Source organism: Sebastes fasciatus, chromosome 18, assembly GCF_043250625.1.
Source record: "Sebastes fasciatus isolate fSebFas1 chromosome 18, fSebFas1.pri, whole genome shotgun sequence".
NCBI classification, from domain to species: domain Eukaryota; kingdom Metazoa; phylum Chordata; class Actinopteri; order Perciformes; family Sebastidae; genus Sebastes; species Sebastes fasciatus.
The window spans coordinates 29,095,364-29,116,428 of record NC_133812.1 but is presented as its reverse complement, the minus strand read 5'-3'; the positions used below and the strand labels follow the sequence as shown (position 1 = coordinate 29,116,428).

The following is a 21,065-nucleotide window of genomic DNA, read 5'->3' as shown; positions in this document are numbered from 1 at the left end:
CTTTAGTGCAAAATAAACAGTTTCAATGAAATTATAGAGAAAAAATAAATCACGTGTATATTGTGTATCACGATATCTCGATATATGATTTCATCACGATACAATTCCATTGAAAGACGATAAATTATCATATTGAATTATGGCTCAGCCCTACTTATTGATGAACAACCACACAGGCAGTTTGTATTAAGGATATTGAATGTAAAGAAGCAGAATAAACCTAAGTTATAAAGATGATTTTATTCTTATTCATTTGAGTTATTGTACATCCTAACAGTGTTTGTGTCGGCGTGTGTGTTTGTTTGTGTGTCATGCAGCCCGTGCACCAGCAGCAACATCCCTCTGATGAGATTGGTTCAGTCCATCAAACACACCAAGAGGAAAAGCTCCACGATGGTTAAAGAGGGCTGGATGGTCCACTACACCAGCCACGACAACCTGGTGACGAGACGCACACTAAACACACACACACTAAATATATAGTAAATGTACAGATACAAATCAGATAAAACTTTTATATATATATATATATATATATATATATAGCCGACGGTGCGGGACAAACTGAAAAAACTAGACCACCAATGACCCCAAACTGTCCGCCGGCCGACCGTCAGCTCGTTGTGTCGGGATCTTAAAGTTATCAGAGAAACAAGCTGAGCGACCGTTAGCAGCAGCAGCTCGGCTCGCAGCCCCTCCGGGACGTCCTGCGTCCGTCAATCAGCGTCGGAGAAACACAGATTTTTTTAACGTGAAACCGGGAGAAGCTGACAATAATGAAGACAACAACTCCCATGATCCCGCGCTGCTTCACCTCGTCACCAACCTCGTCACCAACTGTTGTTGTTTTGATTGAGAGTAAATCTACTTTTCACGTCTGCGTTTTGCTCGATGGAGTCAGCAGCAAGTTGAAGTTAGTTTAAAGTTTGTACTGACCTGCTGGACTTCTATATCGTACATCTGTGAACTGTGAAAGAAGAGCTCTGTTATATGCATACAGTATATATAAGTGTTTATCCTGATGAACTTTCTTCTTGTCTCTCCAGAGGAAGAGACATTACTGGAGGCTGGACAGCAAGAGTCTGACTCTGTTTCAGAACGAAAGTGGAGCCAAGTATTACAAGGTAGGAGACCCAGATCTGGTTTCAGCCGCTCGGCCAAACAAAGCAGCGACGTGAAGAGAAGAGCGGAGAGAGTCGGGTTGAGACTCAGTGTACAGTAACATTCAGGAGACGTTAACACACGTCGTCCCTGTCTAATTATTACCACATCATTCACTGTAATTATTCCCATCAGGACAGGAAGCTGTAACCTTCCACTGAGGAACATTTAGAAAAGAGTTACATGACATTTGTGATTCACGTGGTGACATTTAAACATGTTTTTCTGCAGACTGCATGTTATGCATTTCCAACATAATGCATTTTAAAGGACTGAGCACGGTGACGCTAACAGAAGAGACATTTTTAATGTTTGTGAGGAAAAAAATGATTTTGAATTACAAAAAAACGTCACCACAGGATCCATTTAGTAGCTGTTCTGGAGCTTTTTACATTGTATTACACCTCATACAACCACACTGAGAAACACCTGAACTATCTCTTTAAAAAGGGGCAACACTTTCTCTAACTTTCCAACTTTTTTGAAATCCAAGAAGGAAAATTTGTTCTCTTGAAATATGAAATGATTTCAGGTCAGCAGCTCTTTTTGAATTCTCTGTCATGCCTCTCTCTGCTGCTCCACCTCCTTTCATCTCGTGTCCGCCTGCGACCTGTTGACCTTTAACCACAAAGCGCTGCAGAAACCCTCCTTTGAAGAGAAAGCGAGAGCGTGGTGGGTGAGGCAGACGGGAGGGAGGGGGGAGATCTGTGGTGTTTTTTGGGACCTCTGGTCGCTCCCCTCCCGTCTCTCTCTGGCTCGCCGCCACGCTGCCTCGTGCCCAACGCGGCCGAGGAACGTCCTGCCTTTTAATCAGAGCGGCAGGATGAATAGATGCTGATCGGAGTTGGTGGTTTTGGGGGTGAGGAGGAAGGGAGGAGGAGGGGAACTTGGCAAAACACAAAACGTTCAGATGACACTGAAGGGCATGAAGACACCACTGGGCCGATCGCTCTCCTTTATATGTTTGATCTGGCAGCGTTTAGGCTTTTTGGAGGGGTGGAGGTTTTTTTTGTTCCTGCACTCTGCCAGAAAAGGAAGGAAGGGAAGTTTCAAACACTGAAATTCAAAGAGAGTCTCACAGTTCAGCCGAGAGAGGAGAGGCGTTAGGATGGAGGGAGCAACCGGCTGAAACAGAGGATCATTTCACGACCCTGTGGATGATTCTTATCGGCTGAAATGACTCTTAAAATGTCCCAGAACGTGAAGAGAGGAGATGGTTTACAAGTGCAGAGGTTTGGGTTTCTAAGCTGAAAGTGGAGGTGCGTCTAACAAGAGGATAATTATTTGATTATTTCTCTTTTCTAAATCTTCTATTTATTGTACCAAACTCCAGGAGATCCCGCTGTCAGAGATCCTCCAGGTGGAGCCGGCGCAGGACTTCACCAGCCTGCCTCCGGGCAGCAACCCTCACTGCTGCGAGGTGATCACGGCCAACATGGTGTACTACGTCGGGGAGAACAACGGCGGCCCGCACAACCCCGTCCTGGCGGCGTCCGGCGTTGGGCGGGACGTGGGCCAGGGCTGGGAGAAGGCCATCCGACAGGCGATGATGCCCGTCACGCCCAAGGCCAGCGTCGGCACCGGGCCCGGCAAGGGGAAGGACCACAGTGAGTAACGGCCGCCGTAGTCCAACTTAATGTTCCTTATGGTACAAATAGAGCTGAAAATAACAAGAAAAATGAAGCATCGTATTATAAATCTTATAAAACACCTGGATTTTAAGCAAAACCCCGTGAGCAACGGTTTAGTCGACTGCATGCCTACAGTCGACTAAACGGCGCGTGTCATCAGTGTCAAGGTCCCGACACACTAAACTGGGGCGAAGGTCCTCGGTCTGAAAAACAGTGGTATCGGTGCATCCCTACTTCGGATGTGTCTTCCTCGAGGGAAGCAAATAAGAAAATAAGATCTAAAAGGGCACCCGAAATGATCCCTGAGGCACTCCACGAGCTGGAGACGCTGTCGTTAAAGGAGATGAAACAAGCGTTTTAAAACATGTTCAGTTATTAGAAAGCCTGTTGAGCTTTACGAGGAATTGCACCCACAACCCTGTTAATTAAATTCACTGCATGTCTTTTACCCTTTGACTCAGTAATGGAGTCTTTTAGATCAGATCAGACTCTGATGTGTTTTTATGTTTTAATGGATTCGTCTGTGAAGAGCTTCCGAATATTGTTTCAGGAGACGACTACTGTTATACAACCACACACACACACACACACACACACACACACACACACACACACACACACACACCGCTGACATTTTAACATGATTGAAGGGATTTCAGAGGATTTTCCGCTCCGCTTCCTCTCAGGTTAAAGTGTCTTTTTGTCTGAAAATAAGAGTTTTAAGTTTAATCCCTAAATGAGATCTCCTAAATACTAAATACCTAAATGGACCGTGAACTATTACGGTCATTGTTATAAAACAGTCAGCTGTGTTTTCCACCTGTTGAGTAATTATTAATGTCAAGCTTCACTTTCTTTCCCCAAAAATAGATGTTTTGTTTTGACATCAATAAGTTAATGGACCGATGATGTAACAAGGATTTTTGTTGTTTTTTTCAGTCCAACAGTGGACTTTTATCACTCTAGTAATAATAATAATAATAATAATAATAATGATACATAAAAACAGTAACATGAAAAAACAAATTAATATTAAAAATAAAACATTAAATATAAAAATAAATATATTAAATTGCATTATCAAACACACTAAAGCTCTAATAGAGGATATAGCGGTGTCAATAAAGTTATATAAATTCTAGGAATAGTGATCTAACAGCAGACACTAATGCTGCGTTCACTGTCAGCGTGTTTATCTGAACTCTGTTTACTACTTCAGTTTGAATCTGTTTCTGTCTGTTGAGATCAAACATGTTCAATATTTAAACATTAAAATAAAACATCTAATGTTGCCTCCAAATTGTGAAAATAATCAAATATCAATTTAAAACTCAGTGATTCATTTCAGCAGTTTTTATTTCAAAGTGTTTTTATTTAATAACAGCACCAATATTTTATTGTATGTTTAGTTTGTTTTGTCAGATTTGTACTAAAATATGATCAAATATAAAATGGGAACTAATAGCCTGTTTCAGAATAAAAGCCTTTTATGGTTGGATATGGATTCTGCTCCTCGAACTGCTGGAAGGCTTTCAATGTGAAACATTTGGAGGAAGTGTTGCGTTAACATCAAACAACACCAAACAGCAAATAAACAAAGAAAAACGATTTTTACTAAAATGGGATAAAATGGGAATTAATATCCTGTTTCAAAATAAAAGCCTTTTAGAGTATGGTATGGATTCTGCTTGTCGAACTCACAGAAGGCTTTTAATGTGAAACATTTGGAGGAAGTGTTGCATTGACAACAAACAACACCAACAGCATGTTAACAAGGAAAACTGATTTTTACTAAAATATGATCAAATATAAAATGGGAATTAATATCCTGTTTCAAAATAAAAGCCTTTTCTATTGAGGCCGATAAAGGCTGTCTAAGAGTGAACAGTTTGACTACAGATCTGGACGTCCAACAGTTTACATTTCTGTGGATGAAGTTACATAAACTCTCTGGATGACGACCGATGACGTGAACACCTACAGCAGCAGACCGTCGGTATTGATCGCAGCGAGGGATGACCTGATCACACCCCGGCCCGGGCGATCTGAAATCAATATCAGCTCATCAGTGGAAATGTTCTCTGAACAGAACGCGCCCTCGGCTTTTTAATGTCAGGCTGAATTAACGCAGCGTGCGGCGGTTTAGAGCTTCCTGTTTGTGTGCACGTACGTTAAACACAGAGACAGGAAATAGAAGCTTTAGTTTGTGTGAAATCTGGAAAAATGATTTTGTGGTTCGTCATCACAGCTGGAAACATCCTCAGCGTTCTTTCATCAGGTGTTGAACAAACAAATCTTCCTCCGTCATCTCGTTCTGTAACGAAGACGGAAACGCAGGAAATGAGACTTTAATGATTTAGAGGTTAGAATAATAAAAGCCCGAACGTCTGTACGCTGCAGGTGACGACGGTTTATGACTCATTATTATATATATTGTGTTGTTTGTCTTGTGTCTCCTCAGAGGACGTCTCTATCAGCATATCAGTGTCCAACTCACAGATACAAGAAAACGTGGTGAGTCTTCACGCATATTATTTTATTTATGAGTAAATTATTCACAACAAATGTCTTCTAATATAAACCAAACATGTTGGATTTAAGAAATGGTGAGAAAGATAGAAAGTGTTTTTATATCCTACATATTGTCTCTCCTAGAGCGACAAATAAAATAAATATAGTTGAATATAATATTATTATTATTAACGTGTCACTTCTCGGCCTCCATACGCAGTGATACATAAAACATAATCCTCATATTCTACACAGAGTTTATTGGTGTCATTAACTAATAAATAGCAAAGACACATTTTAAATATCTATTTATTAACATGTTTTTTAATTTAATGACGTTTGAAAAGCTGTGTTGTCTCTTTGTTGTTCAGGATATCAGTTCAGTGTATCAGATCTTTGCTGACGAGGTCCTCGGCTCCGGACAGTTTGGGATCGTCTACGGAGGTGAGAGGAAGACAACTTAAACACAACAGCCTGATATGATCACGTCAAACCTCCTCAATCTGCCAAAAACACAAGAGGCGTTTTATTTAAAGCTGAAAATCGCTGCATTTGTGGATCATCATTGTGTTTCCATTTCTTCCTGCTGACTCCACATCACTCCCTCTTAAAGTCAGCTGAATTACAGATTAATAGAAATACATCAGTAGAGAGCTTTTTATTTTATTCTCTGCAGGTAAACACAGAAAGACCGGCCGAGACGTGGCGATAAAAATCATCGACAAAATGAGGTTTCCCACCAAACAGGAGAGCCAGCTGAGGAACGAGGTGGCCATTCTCCAGGTACGACACGCCGACTGACAGCAGCTCAACACGGCGTAGAATAATATAGATTTAAAATCTGGATCTTAATTTAGGACTTTTAGAAGCTTAAACTCTTCTTAGGATACGTCTGTACGAACTCACATTCATATTTGACATGCTACAGGGCATTTTATTTTATTATTATTTTATTTTTCTATTTATTTGTCTTGATTTGTTAACTTTTTTAAATATACTTTTATTTCAATAAAACCATGACTTTTATTTAATAAAAAAAAAAAGTTACTTCATAGTTTTATTGTGTTTTTTTTTAAATCCCTTTTTAATTTGAACTATTTATTGATGAATTAATATTTCATTTGTAAAAAAGTAAAAAAAGTTCTTCTTTTAATTGACCATTAAAATGTTAAATAATGATTACTTTTTTTAATTTAGTCCATTTATTCATAGATTAATAAATCAATTTGCAAACAAGTGTTTTAATGCCTATTTTTATTGTACAATTAATTATTAATCAATTAAATGTTTTATTACTATTTTCGTGACTCTTGTGGTCCTCCATACCATATATACACGTATAAACAAATACACACATGTATGAAAACAAATGTATATATATATGTGCATATATACATGCATCCAGATCTACCTACATCCACATACATAAACAAACTAAAGGGGTGTTAATTGTTGTTAACTAAAGAAACAAATCTGTTTTTTTAGCTTGTAGGTTTATTTATAAAGCACATTTCAGCAACAAGGCGATTCAAAGTGTTTCACATAAAGCATCAAGACAACGTGTAAAAGAAACACGTCATAAAAGGACATTTAAATACAATTAAAAACATTAAAAGTCGAATAGAATAGAAAATAAAACTGAGTTTAAATATGTCTGAGCTGTGGTCCGTCGTTGTAGTTTTTAATGTCCCCGTCCTGTTTCCTAACAGAACCTGCACCACCCGGGGATCGTTAACCTGGAGTGCATGTTCGAGACGCCCGAGCAGGTGTTCGTCGTCATGGAGAAGCTTCACGGTGACATGTTGGAGATGATTCTATCCAGCGAGAAGAGCCGACTGCCCGAGCGCCTCACCAAGTTCCTGGTCACGCAGGTCAGTGACGACCAGGAGCGGACGGCTCTGAACGATGGCGGCCAGATTTGATCAGTGTCTCTTAAAGCAGCAGTAGGCGTGATCGGAGCAAATAGGATTAAAAAACTGTTGACAGTAGTACATGAAACAGATAACCTGAAAAAAATCATGTTCCTCGGTGTCCTCCGGTGCTCCTAACGGCATCTGCAAGATTTCACAGACCGGAGGAAAACAAGCAGTCAGAGCTGATCTGAGGTCTGCTGTCCAGCTGCCGTCTCTGAGAGCCGGCTGTCAATCACTCTGAACTCCAACCAAACGGTCAAACTAGGCAGCGCTGATCAGATATGAATCAATATTCTGTTACTGTTATGCCTATTTCTCTCCTCAGATGTTCTCAGAATCATCTTGTAGTACACGCTTTAGCTGGAAAATGAGAAGGTTTGTGACGCCGCCGCCATTGTGAAATCTGGTGAAGGAACGCCGTCACATGACCGGAGCTCAGCCAATAGGAACGCTCTCTCTCTCTGAAATGACCTGTGATTGGTCAAAGTCTCCCGTCATGGGCTAGATGTTCTAAAGCCTGAAAACAGAGCCATGAGGAGGAGCAGAAGTCTAGTTCTCTCTCTGAACACTTGAATTACAATGTGCTGAAAGGTTATTATGGGATGCCAATAATATACTGACTACTGCAGCTTTAATAGATCAACGCCCTGAGATCCGCAGGATTGACCGACTTAACTGTCTTTCAGAGGCTGTAGCAGGTTCTATAAAACTTGATGAATCCATCGGTACAACCATGTCAGACTATCACATGCAGTTTGGGGCAAGTCAGAGTATTAAATACTTGACTAATCTCCCTTTAAGGTTCATTCTGAACAGATGAAAAATGATTCATTTAAATATGGACAATCATGCGATTTGTAAATTCTGACTGAGGTGTTTTAAGATCTCAAAGATTCTTCCTGTGACTGTTGCGTGTTAAATCAGCTGGTACGTGTCGTGTCCACAGATCCTGGTGGCCCTGAGACATCTTCACTTCAAGAACGTCGTCCACTGTGACCTGAAGCCGGAGAACGTTCTCCTGGCCTCGGCAGACCCGTTCCCTCAGGTTAGAACGACTCCTCTCACCGTCTCTTTATCTTTCTGGTGCTTTAAAACATCTGGAGGAACATTCACCCCCCTCTCTCGTCCTCCAGGTGAAGCTCTGCGACTTCGGCTTCGCTCGCATCATCGGGGAGAAGTCGTTCCGGCGCTCCGTGGTCGGCACTCCGGCGTATCTGGCGCCCGAGGTGCTTCGCAGCAAAGGCTACAACCGATCGCTGGACATGTGGTCGGTCGGCGTCATCATCTACGTCAGCCTGAGCGGGACGTTTCCCTTCAACGAGGACGAGGACATCAACGACCAGATCCAGAACGCCGCCTTCATGTACCCGTCCAACCCCTGGAAGGACATCTCAGAGCAAGGTAAGACGGTTTAAATCATCAGGGAATCCACACGTCTGGAATTATAATGAAGTCACAGAGAATCTGACAAAACGTGTTTTCTTCCTCACAGCCACAGACGTCATCAACAACCTGCTGCAGGTGAAGATGAGGAAGCGCTACAGCGTGGACAAGTCGCTCAGTCACCCCTGGCTGCAGGTAACCAAACCTCAGGAGTGTCCAAGTAAAGGGAGGACGTTCCTACAGCTTTCAGAAAAGTATACTGAGTCCGAGTTCTCTTTTAAAGATTGAGAAAAAAACCAACCGTAGTTTTAAGAGTTTAACAGTCAGCTGATCTGCTTCATCACGACGGAGCGCGTCACATGTTGATTCAAATATTCACTTCAAAACATCGACTGTAGATATGAAGTGGACGTAGTCACCGTGACGTCACCCGTCGCTGTGTGGACTGACGTTTTGAAGCCTCCAGTTCCATCGTGTTTTTTTGGTCGCAGCCATCTTGGTTTAAATTGTGTTGTTGTGGTCCTCTTGCAGGACTACCAGACCTGGCTGGACCTCAGGGAGTTCGAGACGCGGCGAGGCGAGCGCTACATCACCCACGAGAGCGACGACGCCCGCTGGGAGGAGCACGCCGACGAGCAAGGCCTGCACTGCCCTTCACATTTCATCAGGTCGCCCAACCTGGACGACATGGACGAGGACCCCTAGGGGCGCCCGGAGGATAAAACATTATTAACAAGGAGGCAGCAGATCCGAGGATCCGCGGCCTCGATGGTCAACAGAGTCCGTGGAGACCGTCACCGTGTGAAGCTGCGGCGGCGGCGGTCAGGCAGCTGTGTGACGACACTGTGACGATAATTCAGGTCCAGACACTTCTTACCTTTTTCCTGTTTCACTGCGTTTTTCTACGAGCCATAACAAACTCACCCGAGAGCCAAAACCTGGAGGGAGTTTTATTCCCAGTGCAACATTCAGTAAACGTCTGCGCCGCCAGTCGAGCGCCGCCAGTCGAGCGCCGCCAGTCGAGCGTCGGAAGGGCTACCAGCTACAAAACAAATCCAGCTCAAATAGCATATTTTTATGACTTCGTGGTTCCGTTTTAGATCTTATAAATCTGTGTAGAGTTTCTATGTGACGCTAACTAGAGGAAACAAACGTCTTCATTATGTTCTAGTTCTCCTTCTTCTTCTTCTTCTTCTTCGTCGGGATGTCTTTGCACTAAATAAATCTATCTGTATCTGTATCTATTACGGAAACTTTTAAAAAGGATAATTTCACTGATTATAACTTCTGGTTTGTTCATCTGCAAAAGTGAACTTCTTCTTAAACCACAACGCTCGTTACGCACCAGAAAACTAAACTACTGGATGGATGGAAACTGGATCCGTAGGAGAAAACATCATGTTGTTACTAAAACCAAAAGGGTTTATTCTTTGTACGGTGGCCTGTTGAGGACATCTCAGACTCTCCGCTCTTTGTACTATGAATGCGAATAGTACACAACAGGATATTAACTTACAGTTATCATGTTAACATGCTCAACAACTCAACAACTACGAGATATTAAGGCAAAATTACAATCATTGTCACACGTTAAATATCAATATGTTAAAAACAAAAACAATTCAAGTATCTTTTAATCTGGGAGTTGTTTTTATAGTTGTGGATGTTCTGATTAATCATGTTAACTCACAAACTCTGTTGTAGAGATTCAGGAAAAAGCGAGCACGCTAACCTTAGAATGCTAAATGTCAGTATGTAGTATTAAGGTAGTATAAGGACAATTCAGGTGTTTTTATGTGATGCTAGCTTTGCATTTGCCACCTCCATCGTGAAAATCAGACAGACAAAAACAAACCTCTTTAAAACTTAAATCGTTTTGTATATTAGTACTCGTCATTAGTTTCAGAGGTATTGACTGAATTAAGGGGATAGTTCGTTCTATTTCAAACCGTTTTATTATTATTATTACAGGATTATTTGAAGACTCAGGACTCATTAAACTCAGATGAGATTATCCAGATTATTCTCCAAACATTACACTTTTGCAGAGAAACAAATGTCAGTTATTTCCAGTGATTCTTTAAGAAGAAGACGAGCTGAGAACCGAGCTGCTATCGTCTGCTATTGTCTTTCTGTGGAAACCGAACTGTTCGTGATCCTGATCCCACTCCAACCTGAGAATATTATTTCACACGTTTTATATTTTTGCAAGAAATGTTTGTGTCATGTGGATGAAAAATATTAAATGTTTTACTTTGGGAACATCTCAATCCTTACATCCTCTTATATTCAGTATTATTTAGAGGGTTTTATGGCAAGATGATGGAAGGAATTAAAGAAAAGAAAATACTATTTCAAGAACTGATATGAACAGAAATCAATGGAGCAATATGTTTTCTTTGAATCTCATTCAAATCTTTGTAGTTTTTTTTACCTGCAGAATCCTCCGGTTAGTAATTTACCATCTTCAATAAACAAAGAGCATTTAGAGATCATGATAATATGATAGTTAAAGTGCTTTTTATATTTTAAAACTGAGCCAGAAAGGGTGATAAATATTGTTTAAATTGTGTCTAATCCCAAACTAAAATCAGATTTAAAGGCGAGAAACCTTTTGAACATCTTCAGTTGGAGGCGTTTTAATAATAAAAGAGTCGGACTCATCCAACCTGCTCGACAACAGAAAGGAAAAGCTGATAACGATCCGAAGCAGGATGTTTGGAAACGATCATTTAATTACCAATCCTGAACATGATCGCCTCGCTCCGCCGCTCCGCCGCTCCGCCGCTCCGCCGCTCCTCTGCAGGGACGGCTGCTTGTTTTGGCAGCGCCGCCCCCCCCCCGACCTCTCACTCCCTCACACACGTGTAACTGAATCTTTTAATTGCTACCGGAGGAGCGGCGGAGCGAGTTGTGAATGGCTGCTGCACAACTGTGAGCTCAGCTAACTGCTTCAAGATGTGGACGGAGGAGGCGGAGGAGGCGGAGGAGGCGGGAGGCGGAGGAGGCGGAGGAGGCGGGAGGCTGAGCGACAGCTTAGCGGGGAGGGAAAGAGATCCTCCTGCTGCTGCTGCCGCGGGGATGACCTCTGACCTCCAGCGGTGTCACACTTTTCTCTCGGCATCAGGTGACGGTAAGAACCGCGGCTTCAAAATTATAAAAAAAAAAGTTTTTTTCACTTTGTTAGACAAACGTGTAGATCATCGGTTAAATCAGGGCTCAGAAACCTTTACTATCAAAAGAGCCGTTTTAGACAAAACAAATAAAAATAAATCTGTCTGGAGCAGCAAAACATGTGATCATTGTGATGAAGGTAACTCAGTTTATAGTCTAAGTATATAGTATATCAGTCTAATGCAGTGAGGGCCAAAGAGACAATGTACTACGGAGTATCAGGGCCACATTGAGGGAAAAAACATCTGAGACTTTATTCTCGTAATGTTACGAGAATAAAGTCAGAACTTTACGAGAAAAAAAAGAATACGTAAAATAACGACTTTATTCTCTAAATCTCAGATTATTTTTTTTCCTCGATGTGGCCCTAACACTCCGTCGTACCGTCGTACCATAGACCTACAACATGATCAATAAAAATGAAAATGTAAACAAAAAAACAGGTATTCATTTCCATGTTTATAAATCCACTGGAGAGGAGCTGAAGAGACGCAGGTGGCTGACCTCTGAGTTAAATAATACATTCACAAATTCTTTATTTTTCTTGCATCTTTAGATCAAAACATGTTTACAGTGAACTTAAAGAGAAACTGTCCTTTCAGCTCTCTTCATGTTGGACATAAAACGTCTTCTTTTCCTCTAAATCAGAGACTCTGTCCTCCTTCTGGATGAGTACTCTGCGTTTCTTTAAATGTTGGCTGTATAAACAGCGTGAGCATGATGTTGTGAAATCTCCCGTAACGTCTGTCCGAGCTCCAGAACCTCTCAGGAAAAGTCCCGATCGTCCCCAGACGTCTCCGGACGTCTCCGGACGTCTCTGGACGTCTCCGACCTGTTGATCTTCTGAAAGTGGTCAGGAGAAGATGAGCTCGGTGAATCCGGCCACGGGCAGCGGCGCCGGATTGTTCTTCTCCAGCTTCATCCCCTCTGATCTGGTGGGTTGGGCCAGCCGGCTCGGGTGCAGCAGGCCGAAGAAATGGAAGCGCTCGCCCATCTTGTCGGCGTCGGTCAGCATGTCGTAGCTGCCGATCAGCTGCTTCCTGGTGGACTCGTCGCTGCAGTTCCTCAGCAGGACCTGCGGAGAACCACAGAGGAGGTGAAAGCAGTTTGTTTCTGAGGATCTAATCTCAGTCTGAGCTTCTCTCTGCAGAACATTCTGGTAAGAAGTCAATAATGTGTCTTTAAAGCTCTGCTATACAGTCACTCTTTATATCTGTAACACTAGATATGGTTTAATGAATAACAAGAAATGTCAAAGATATGTTTGTGTCTCCGTTACAAAGTTTATTTTACCTCTGTAAAATGTCTCACTCCATTCTTTAATAACTAATTTCGATGGATCCCTATCAAAAATGTTTTTCTTATCGTGCAGAAATATCATTATTGGATTCTTTAAAACTCTAAAATATTACAATCAGCAACAAAAACCCAGTTGGGTCCTAGAATTAGACGACTTTACGGTCGACATTATTAGACGACTTTGCTCTGAATATGGTACAGAGAACCTTTAACCGCCAGACTCACCTGCATCCGGGAGTCGATGCCCATGTTCTTCAGGAACGTCCTCTGAGTGACGGGTCCCAGACAGGCCACGCCCCCTCCGGCCATCCTCCGCAGGTAGCTGAAATCCACGTCGGCGGTGAGGTCGGCCGAGCCGGGGGAGGACAGGACGTCGTGGAGCCGGTGACTTTTAAAACCCTGACGGATAAAAAACAGTTTCACATCAGCGGAGAAACCTCCAGGTACAGCGAGTCAACAGTCTGATATGTCCTACGGAGAGATAAAAACTAACGATCACTTTTATTGTTGATTAATCGATTAGTTGTTTGGTTTATAAAATACAAAACGACGTCCTCAAATGTCTCAAAGATGTTCAGTTTACTGTCACAGAGGAGGAAAGAAACCAGAAAATATTCACATTTAAGAAGCTGCACTCAGAATTACAATACAGAATTTAGACTTTTTAATCTTAAAAAAATACTCAAACCGATTAATCAATTATCAAAATAGTTGATGATTAATTTAATAGTTGATGATTAATTTAATAGTTGACGACTAATCGATTAAAGCTATGGGCTTTACATATCCACGGTTATATTTAGCATCAAACATGCAGATCTACAGGATAATCTCACTGCTATTTGGTAGAAAATGACCGTCTCTGGGAAACAGATTCAGAATAACTTCAATTAATTTAAAATGATGGTGTGAGGAGGAGGAGGAGGAGGAGGAGGAGGAGGAGGAAGAAGAGGAAGAGGAGGAGGAGGAGGAAGAAGAGGAAGAGGAGGAGGAGGAAGAGGAGGAGGAGGAAGAGGAGCGGCGACCCTGGTTTCCTCTCCGCCGGCAGCAGATGGACTTCACAGCTTCCTACATCTGTTTCCTTCAACTGTAACTGAAGAGAGGACACAATGTCCCCAACCGTCCACAGATGTCCTCACTACTTTAAGGTCTAAATCTCTAATTGGTCCTTTAGTACAAAATCTAATAAGATACATAAAGTGGATTTTATTCAGCTAAAAATGACATTTAAAAAGATCCAAAAATATAATTTCATCCTTTGTTAAAACCTGCAGCGAGTCGTCTGTTCATTCCTTCTTAGAAAACATCATGACATCCTTTAAAGAGAGACCGTCAATCTGTAGTCCATAGAAAACTACAAGGACTACAAATCCCACAGCGCTCCAGCCCGTTAACAGTCAGATGTGGGTAAATCGTGGCTGAAGACGTCGACGAGAGACGTCGTTCTCAACCGTTAAACGTTTAACGTAAAGACGGGCTGCACGATTTTAGGAAAATATGCAATAACGTGGTTGAATATCACCATAACGATATCATTTGTAATAAATACACAGATATTAAAGTGTCTTTAGTTCTGCCTTCCTGCTGCGTTCAGTGTTCTACTAAAATACAACAAACTGCTTGTTGAATTCAAAAATAAATTATTTCCATCATTCTTTTATTGAACTGAACAGAAAAGCACGAATTAAAAAAAAGATGGTTGCATTTTAGAGAGCAGCTTTTTACTGACATCTTCGTCTTTCTCCGCGGGATTACAACCCTAACGTAAAGACAATCTGAGTCTGCTGATCATCTTATTGGGGTTTTGCCTCTTTGTTTTGGTTTTAGTTGTTTTGGAACGACCTTGATTTATTTTCAAGCCGTTCAGCATCGTCACCGTTCAGCTTCAAACCGTCCCCACGAACCGAACAAGTCGACCGCCACCGTGAGTAAAGCTCGCCAAGTAACTTGAAAGATGCCGCGTTGGTAATGTCTGTAGATGTTTATAAAGTGGCTTTTAGAAAGCAATAAGAAGGAAGCAGCGACAGGCGAGGTTAAAACATACTCTATTTATCTGTAAAGTGAAACTTAAATTTAAAAATGTCAAGCATGATGATCGCTGAATGTCGCTTTATATCAATCTACATCATAATATACTACATCTTCTAAGATATATTTGTATTTTAGTGGTATTAGTGTCGACTGAGTGTAGAAAGAGTCCGTCTCACTCTGAACGTGTCCGTCTTGGTTCCGTCGTGGCCGTAGTCGGCGATCAGCGCCGCGCCGCCGACCTCCTGGATCCGTCGGGCGAGCTGCTGGACGACGACACCGCCGTCTGCACACACCTCCACGTGACCTCGCCTTTCATCCGCCTGACGCACACACGAACGCACGCACGCACGCACGCACACACACACACACACACACACACACACACACACACACACACACACACACACACACACACACACACACACACACAGTCAGTCTATGCCTCAATCAATAATAAATCAGTTCAGTCTCTGCTGGAGACGTCGACCACCGAGTCTGACTGAACCCACACAGTCTGGTTTCAGTCTGTTTAAGGTGGAACTGGGACATTTAATTCAGAATTTTAATTCATTTTGATGATTAATAAATAATTTAAGTTGTTAATCAGGTAAAAATGTCCAACCAGCTCATGATCTGGAGGATTTGTGAAGATTTTTCTCTGTTTCATCTTATTGTAAATGTGTTTTTTGGACGGTTTGTTGAACAAAAACGAGACTATTAAAGACGTCATCTTGAGCTTTAGAAACTTCTGATAAGCATTTTTTTTTCATTAATGATGAAAATAATCGTTAGTTGGAGCTTTAATTCATATTATACTGATTGAGATGCTAGATGATTATCCTTTTATATAAAAACTGAAGCGATGTTCGGTTCACTCCAGAAGTTCTTTTAGTATTTATAAAAGTCTAATTTACTCTCAGCGATCCCGTTTTCCCTTAAAGGGATAATTCACCCAGTGCTGTAACTAATGATTCATTTCATTGTTGATTATTTTCTTGATTAATCGATTAGTTGTTTGGTCGATAAAATGGTGTAAAATGTGGATCAGTGTTTCCTAAAGCTCAAGACGACGTCCTCACGTCTCAAAGACATTCAGTTTCCTGTCACAGAGGAGGAAAGAAACCAGGAAACGTTCACATTTAACAAGCAAAACACCTAGAAAGGCTCCGTGCATCATCACCAACAGCTTCTCTGAGTTTCTGAGTGAAGTTTTCACTCGTTCATCGTCTCCATCGTCTCTCTGGATCCAGAAACCGGCTCGTCGTTTACATTTTACAACTCAGACGAACCTCAACGAGGAATTAATCCTCCTTCTCCTCAGATCAGCTTTCTAAAGTTTCACGGTTTGATGATATGGAGCTGGATTTAAGAGCAGGAGCTTCATCCAAACAGACTGATGGTGGTGATGATGATGATGATGATGATGATGATGTCAGGCCTCTGGCAGGAAGTTCAAAGTGAGTGAAGCGAAGCCAGAGAGGCCAAATCAAACAGGCTGCGAACGTATAGACGGTTTAAATGTGGGCAGTAAAAACCAGATGGAGGCTATAAAACAAACCTCGGAGAGTTTATCTGAGGAGTTCATTTCCATGCTCTTTAAAAGATTAAAGACCTTCTGTACTTTAAAGTTAAATTTATCCGGCTCTTATGAGTGTTTTCCAGCTGAGCTGGAGACCTCCTGCGCTTTAAGAAGTCTTCACATTTCTGTTTCTAGTTTTTAAGAGCGAGTGCGTCCTCATGTAGATGTTCAGATATCCGTTTCTCTGTGAGCACTTTAAGGACTTCTTCTCTTCCACTTTAATAACAATCTGGTTCATTCTTTCAGGTTCTCACCTGGACGAGCGTGGACGAGGCCAGCGTGGGAGACGGCAACACGACGAACCTCAGCTGGTCCTGTTTCTCTGGGTCGATGTCCACCATCACCTCCCTCCAGCCTTTCTGAGTCCTCTACACACAACAAACACACAGTTAGATACAGAAACACCTGACACAGGTCTGGTTGGGCAGTCTGAAGGAGCTGCAGGTTTCAAAAGCATGTGATCGGACTTCTTCATTTCACTTTGGCTCCATCTAGTGGTCGAATGATATAATGTCACTATGGTAGACGGCACTGAAGGCCACTACAACCCATTCCTCTACTAATGGAGCATTCGCACCAGAGACAAAGAAAACATTTAGCCTCTCAGCGTTGAGATCGTCTTCCCGTCCTCACTGACGTTCTGACGTCGTTGAATCATAAATGGAGGATAAATAAATCTCGTATGTGTGTGTGGTCACCCGGAGCTACGATAGTCCATCATGTCTGTCCAGAGAGCAGAAACCACAGACTGTCTGTGGTAGAGACAACAACGTCTCTAGATGACGTCATGTTGAGTGTTGATGGATCAGCTGCAGAGCCTGGCGCTGATCCAACCAGACTCCATTCAGAAAACAAGCATTTTAACAGTTGTCTGCTTGTCGTCATGGTAACAGACCTGACAAAGCATGGATTCAGACTTTTTACTAATCATCATCATTATGTAGTTATTTCAGCATCATTTTGATCTGTTTATTGATATTAAATCACAGCTCAATCTGATTATTTTGGGTTCATACTGCAGTAGAGACGTGTGGCTGCTAGATACAGTCACTGTATGGGAATACAGCTCGCCGCCGGGTGACGTTATGAACCCAGACACGACGCTGTTTGTTTTGACATATCTGGGACTTCACCAACATGTACGAAACAGCAACAGAGGTTATTTCTTCCATGGTTGATGGAGGAAAGAGAAGTTGTTGGTAACCATGGAGACAAGCTCCTCCTCCTCTGGTCCAACTTGCACGAGTAAAGCGAGATGAAAATTCGCTTCCCTCTTGGTGTGAAGGCATCATAACAATACAAATACAAGAGATCTGTAATCACATTCAGAGTTCTACACACGGAGGCTTTAAAACGGACCTGAAACTTGTGGATCGGCAGCGCGTCAAAGAACTCGTGAGCGAGAAAGATGCTGAATCCTGAAAGAAGAAGAAAGAAACGTTTTACTCTCTTGTGTGGTGTGAAGAAGAAACAGAATATAAACAGGAGAAATACGTCAAGCTCTGCTGTACCTGTGGGGACGTCCTCTAAGCGGCGGTACCAGGACACCGGCAGCCCGCCGGCGGTTTCCCCGCGGCGGTACACCGGCTCATCCTCGGCGTCCGCCTCCCGGCTACGGTCCCCGGTTAGAATCTGGGCCTGAAGACGACTCAGAGCCGGACTCACCTCGACCAGGTGGAGAGACACCGAGGCTCCGCCCATCACGGACATCAGCTGACTGAACACCTGAAAAACAACACAGGAAGTTTGAACCTTTAGACGTAAACTTCCTGACTCTTCAGATCCTGCTGCTGGACTAAATAAAGTTCGTACTCGGAGGACGTCGCTGGCCAGAGATCCTTTTCCAGGTCCGAGCTCGACCAGCTGCAGCTGTTTGGGTCGACCCGCTCCCATCCACTCGCTGATGATCCACACGCCGAGCAGCTGGAGGACGCACAAACACACGTTCAGACATTTAAAACCAACAACATGAGGAGATGCTGAGAACAAATGTTCTGTTTCCTGTTAATAGACGTAAAGATGTATTTCATTTTGGTGAGATTTCAGGATGCAGTCGACTAACAGACAGACAGAATCAGAAACAATTAACCAATTAGTCAGTCTGCAGGAAAATAACCAATTAAGAAGTTTATGTTTAATTAACATTTGTTTACTTTTCTTTATTTTGTATGAATATTAAATGCTCGGGGTGTTTTTATTACTGATCAATTAAAGAAATAAATCTGGTCCTGTGATTGTTATTTATGTTAAAGAAAGTTGTTTTCAAGTGTAAATCATTGATCTTAACATTTCTTAACTTTTCAAATATATTTTCAAGTTTTTCAAAATATGGAAAACTACATTTAAAATCTAAGTTTTCCAGGGTTTCTACGTCTTTGAGGAATCTTTTTGTTGAAGCTGAAACAGCTGATATTATATTACCGTATTACAGCGAACAGTAAAGTGAAACAAACCGGCTGTTTAAAGGTATTCTTGGAGATAAAGTAGCTGTAGATGAGATACTATTATAATAAACTGAGAAACATGACTATATATTTTTTTCCAGTCTCACCTCTCCAAAGATCTGGCTGATTTCTGGAGACGTGATGAAATCTCCATCAGGTCCCAGCATGTCGTTCTTCACATAATAACCCTGAAAGAGGAAACTGATCAGTCTGGATGAAGGACGATGAGCAGCAGCAGAAGGTGAGGAACTATTTCAGGTATAAAAAAGGTAATTATAAAAAGGAAAAGTCAGATATTAAACAACCAGACTCCTTTAGTGTTATTGCTAAAAGACTGAGATCTGGTAGTGACCTGCAGACGGTCTCTGGCTGTAACTGATTATCACTCACCGTCACTGGGTTGGTGAGCACCTCTCTCATGTACTCCGCCACCGGAATCGGACCTGTGGCTTTTATTTTGGAGGTCAGGTGTCGCAGCATGGAGTGTCGGGGTTTCTCCTCACCTGTTGGAGGACTGCAGAAGAGTCTGGTCCCCGCTGCTCGCCATCGCCCTGTCAAACACAAACATTACAAATATATATTCTTAGTAATAAAGACATTTTCCTGCATGATATAATTTACAAATATAGATAGCTTATTTATTTAATTATTTTTTTATTATTAAAAAAAATGATAGAGATTCAGTATACAGGATTAGTAGTATAGAAATAAAACAATAACAAAACAGACAGGAGTATATCAAACTAGACAAAACTATATTATATTATATTATTATTATATTATATATTATATTATTATATTATAAAACATACAGATTTTAAGATTAAGCCTTTTTTGTTAGTCAAATTATAAAGTTTCACATATTGCTCTTTTTTCTTCAGGGAAACATAAAAATAAGTTGTTTTTTTATTGTTAAATTTACATTTATGAATAAAACATTTTGCAGACATCAGTATCAAATTTACTGTAAAATAAATGTCTCATAATAAAGTAAAGTCTTTAAGATAAGATTAATGACAAATCTGCAAAGGTCAGAGTTTCTTGGTGTGAGAACAAAACTTGGTGAATATTAATCACAGAAAGAGCAGTTAGTGTTTTATTAATATTAATTTATATTTAAAGTGCCTGCATGTAGTGAACATGTAAGAGCTTAAAAGTTACTTTATAAGGTTGTGTGGTCTGAGAGTTTTGCCCCTGGCACAATTAATTACAATTAATTTAAATAAATTTAAATCTAGTAAACAAAACTTATAATACATCAATTACTAAATAATAATAAGCAAATAATAAGGGATGCACTGAGGAAAAGATCAATAAAATAAGCAATACATGAAATAAAACCTTAAATTATGTCAAAATGCATCTAATATCACAGAAAACATGTAAATATCACATGACCTGCAGGTTTCACAGCACTAACAGTGAATAATAACAATAATATTTAGTCATATTTGTCTGTTAATACTTCTGAATTTAATCAGAAGTATTGATCAGTTGATCAATGAACTGATCTGCTGTTGATTGATTAATCATAAGTATTGATCAGATGATCAGTGAACTGACCTGTTGTTGATTGATTGACATGATGACTGAAGACTCTTCTGATCAGCTGCTGAGTTTTAACACCAAAACAAACCCTCATTCTGATGTTAATGTTCCTCTAAATAACACTAGACTCTGTTTTATTACATATATTATATAATATCTGGCTCTGCAGCATTATTAGATAAGAATAATGTAATAACACAGTAACTTTAACCTCATGGAGCAGCAGCTCTCCTCTCTGCTCTCTAGACAGCAGGATGCTAGCTACAGTCCTTGTGCAGAATGCTAACAGGATGCTAACAGAGTGACACGTGTTAAGTTAACTGTGATAACAGATGTAACATCCGGCCAACCTTTCACAATAAAACCTGTGTCAAACAATATAGTTTTTTTT

General features: G+C 41.2%; 3 protein-coding genes across 3 annotated transcripts in view; 1 reads left to right on the top strand and 2 right to left on the bottom strand.

Moving 5' to 3' along the window:
* Nucleotides 1-3,998, bottom strand: part of LOC141756696 (fatty acyl-CoA hydrolase precursor, medium chain-like) — a 53,467-nt gene extending 49,469 nt beyond the window's left edge. The window contains exon 1 of the mRNA XM_074616684.1: nt 3,994-3,998. The gene's annotated coding sequence lies outside the window, so the exon portion shown is untranslated. The remainder of the gene's footprint in view (nt 1-3,993) is intronic.
* The window catches only part of LOC141756695 (serine/threonine-protein kinase D3-like), a 41,980-nt gene extending 31,103 nt beyond the window's left edge, over nt 1-10,877 (top strand). Inside the window, exons 9-19 of the mRNA XM_074616681.1 lie at nt 318-441; nt 1,047-1,124; nt 2,495-2,768; nt 5,254-5,306; nt 5,675-5,747; nt 5,980-6,086; nt 7,013-7,174; nt 8,163-8,261; nt 8,350-8,617; nt 8,709-8,794; nt 9,131-10,877. Of these exons, the coding sequence (XP_074472782.1) occupies nt 318-441; nt 1,047-1,124; nt 2,495-2,768; nt 5,254-5,306; nt 5,675-5,747; nt 5,980-6,086; nt 7,013-7,174; nt 8,163-8,261; nt 8,350-8,617; nt 8,709-8,794; nt 9,131-9,304 (1,498 nt within the window). The 3' untranslated portion in view covers nt 9,305-10,877. The remainder of the gene's footprint in view (nt 1-317; nt 442-1,046; nt 1,125-2,494; nt 2,769-5,253; nt 5,307-5,674; nt 5,748-5,979; nt 6,087-7,012; nt 7,175-8,162; nt 8,262-8,349; nt 8,618-8,708; nt 8,795-9,130) is intronic.
* A 1,407-nt stretch (nt 10,878-12,284) lies between these two features.
* ndufaf7 (NADH:ubiquinone oxidoreductase complex assembly factor 7) lies at nt 12,285-20,962 on the bottom strand. Its single transcript, XM_074616686.1, has 10 exons — nt 20,690-20,962; nt 19,517-19,677; nt 19,234-19,314; nt 18,495-18,605; nt 18,194-18,407; nt 18,042-18,100; nt 16,937-17,050; nt 15,280-15,423; nt 13,298-13,471; nt 12,285-12,848 (listed from the first exon to the last, which is right to left on the bottom strand). The coding sequence occupies exons 1-10, from the start codon at nt 20,766-20,768 to the stop codon at nt 12,627-12,629; spliced, it is 1,359 nt and encodes a 452-aa protein (XP_074472787.1). The 5' UTR covers nt 20,769-20,962; the 3' UTR covers nt 12,285-12,626.
* Between the last annotated feature and the right edge of the window lie 103 nt (nt 20,963-21,065).

Bases quoted from the DNA above. Each gene is read 5' to 3' on its own strand.
- ndufaf7 (XM_074616686.1), bottom strand. From the start codon at position 20,768: ATGAGGGTTTGTTTTGGTGTTAAAACTCAGCAGCTGATCAGAAGAGTC. The intron at 19,315-19,516 runs GTGAGTGATAAT...TTCCTCTTTCAG, and splicing joins TGCTCACCAACCCAGTGACG to GGTTATTATGTGAAGAACGA. The intron at 13,472-15,279 runs GTGAGACGGACT...TTTATCCGTCAG, and splicing joins CCAAGACGGACACGTTCAGA to GGTTTTAAAAGTCACCGGCT.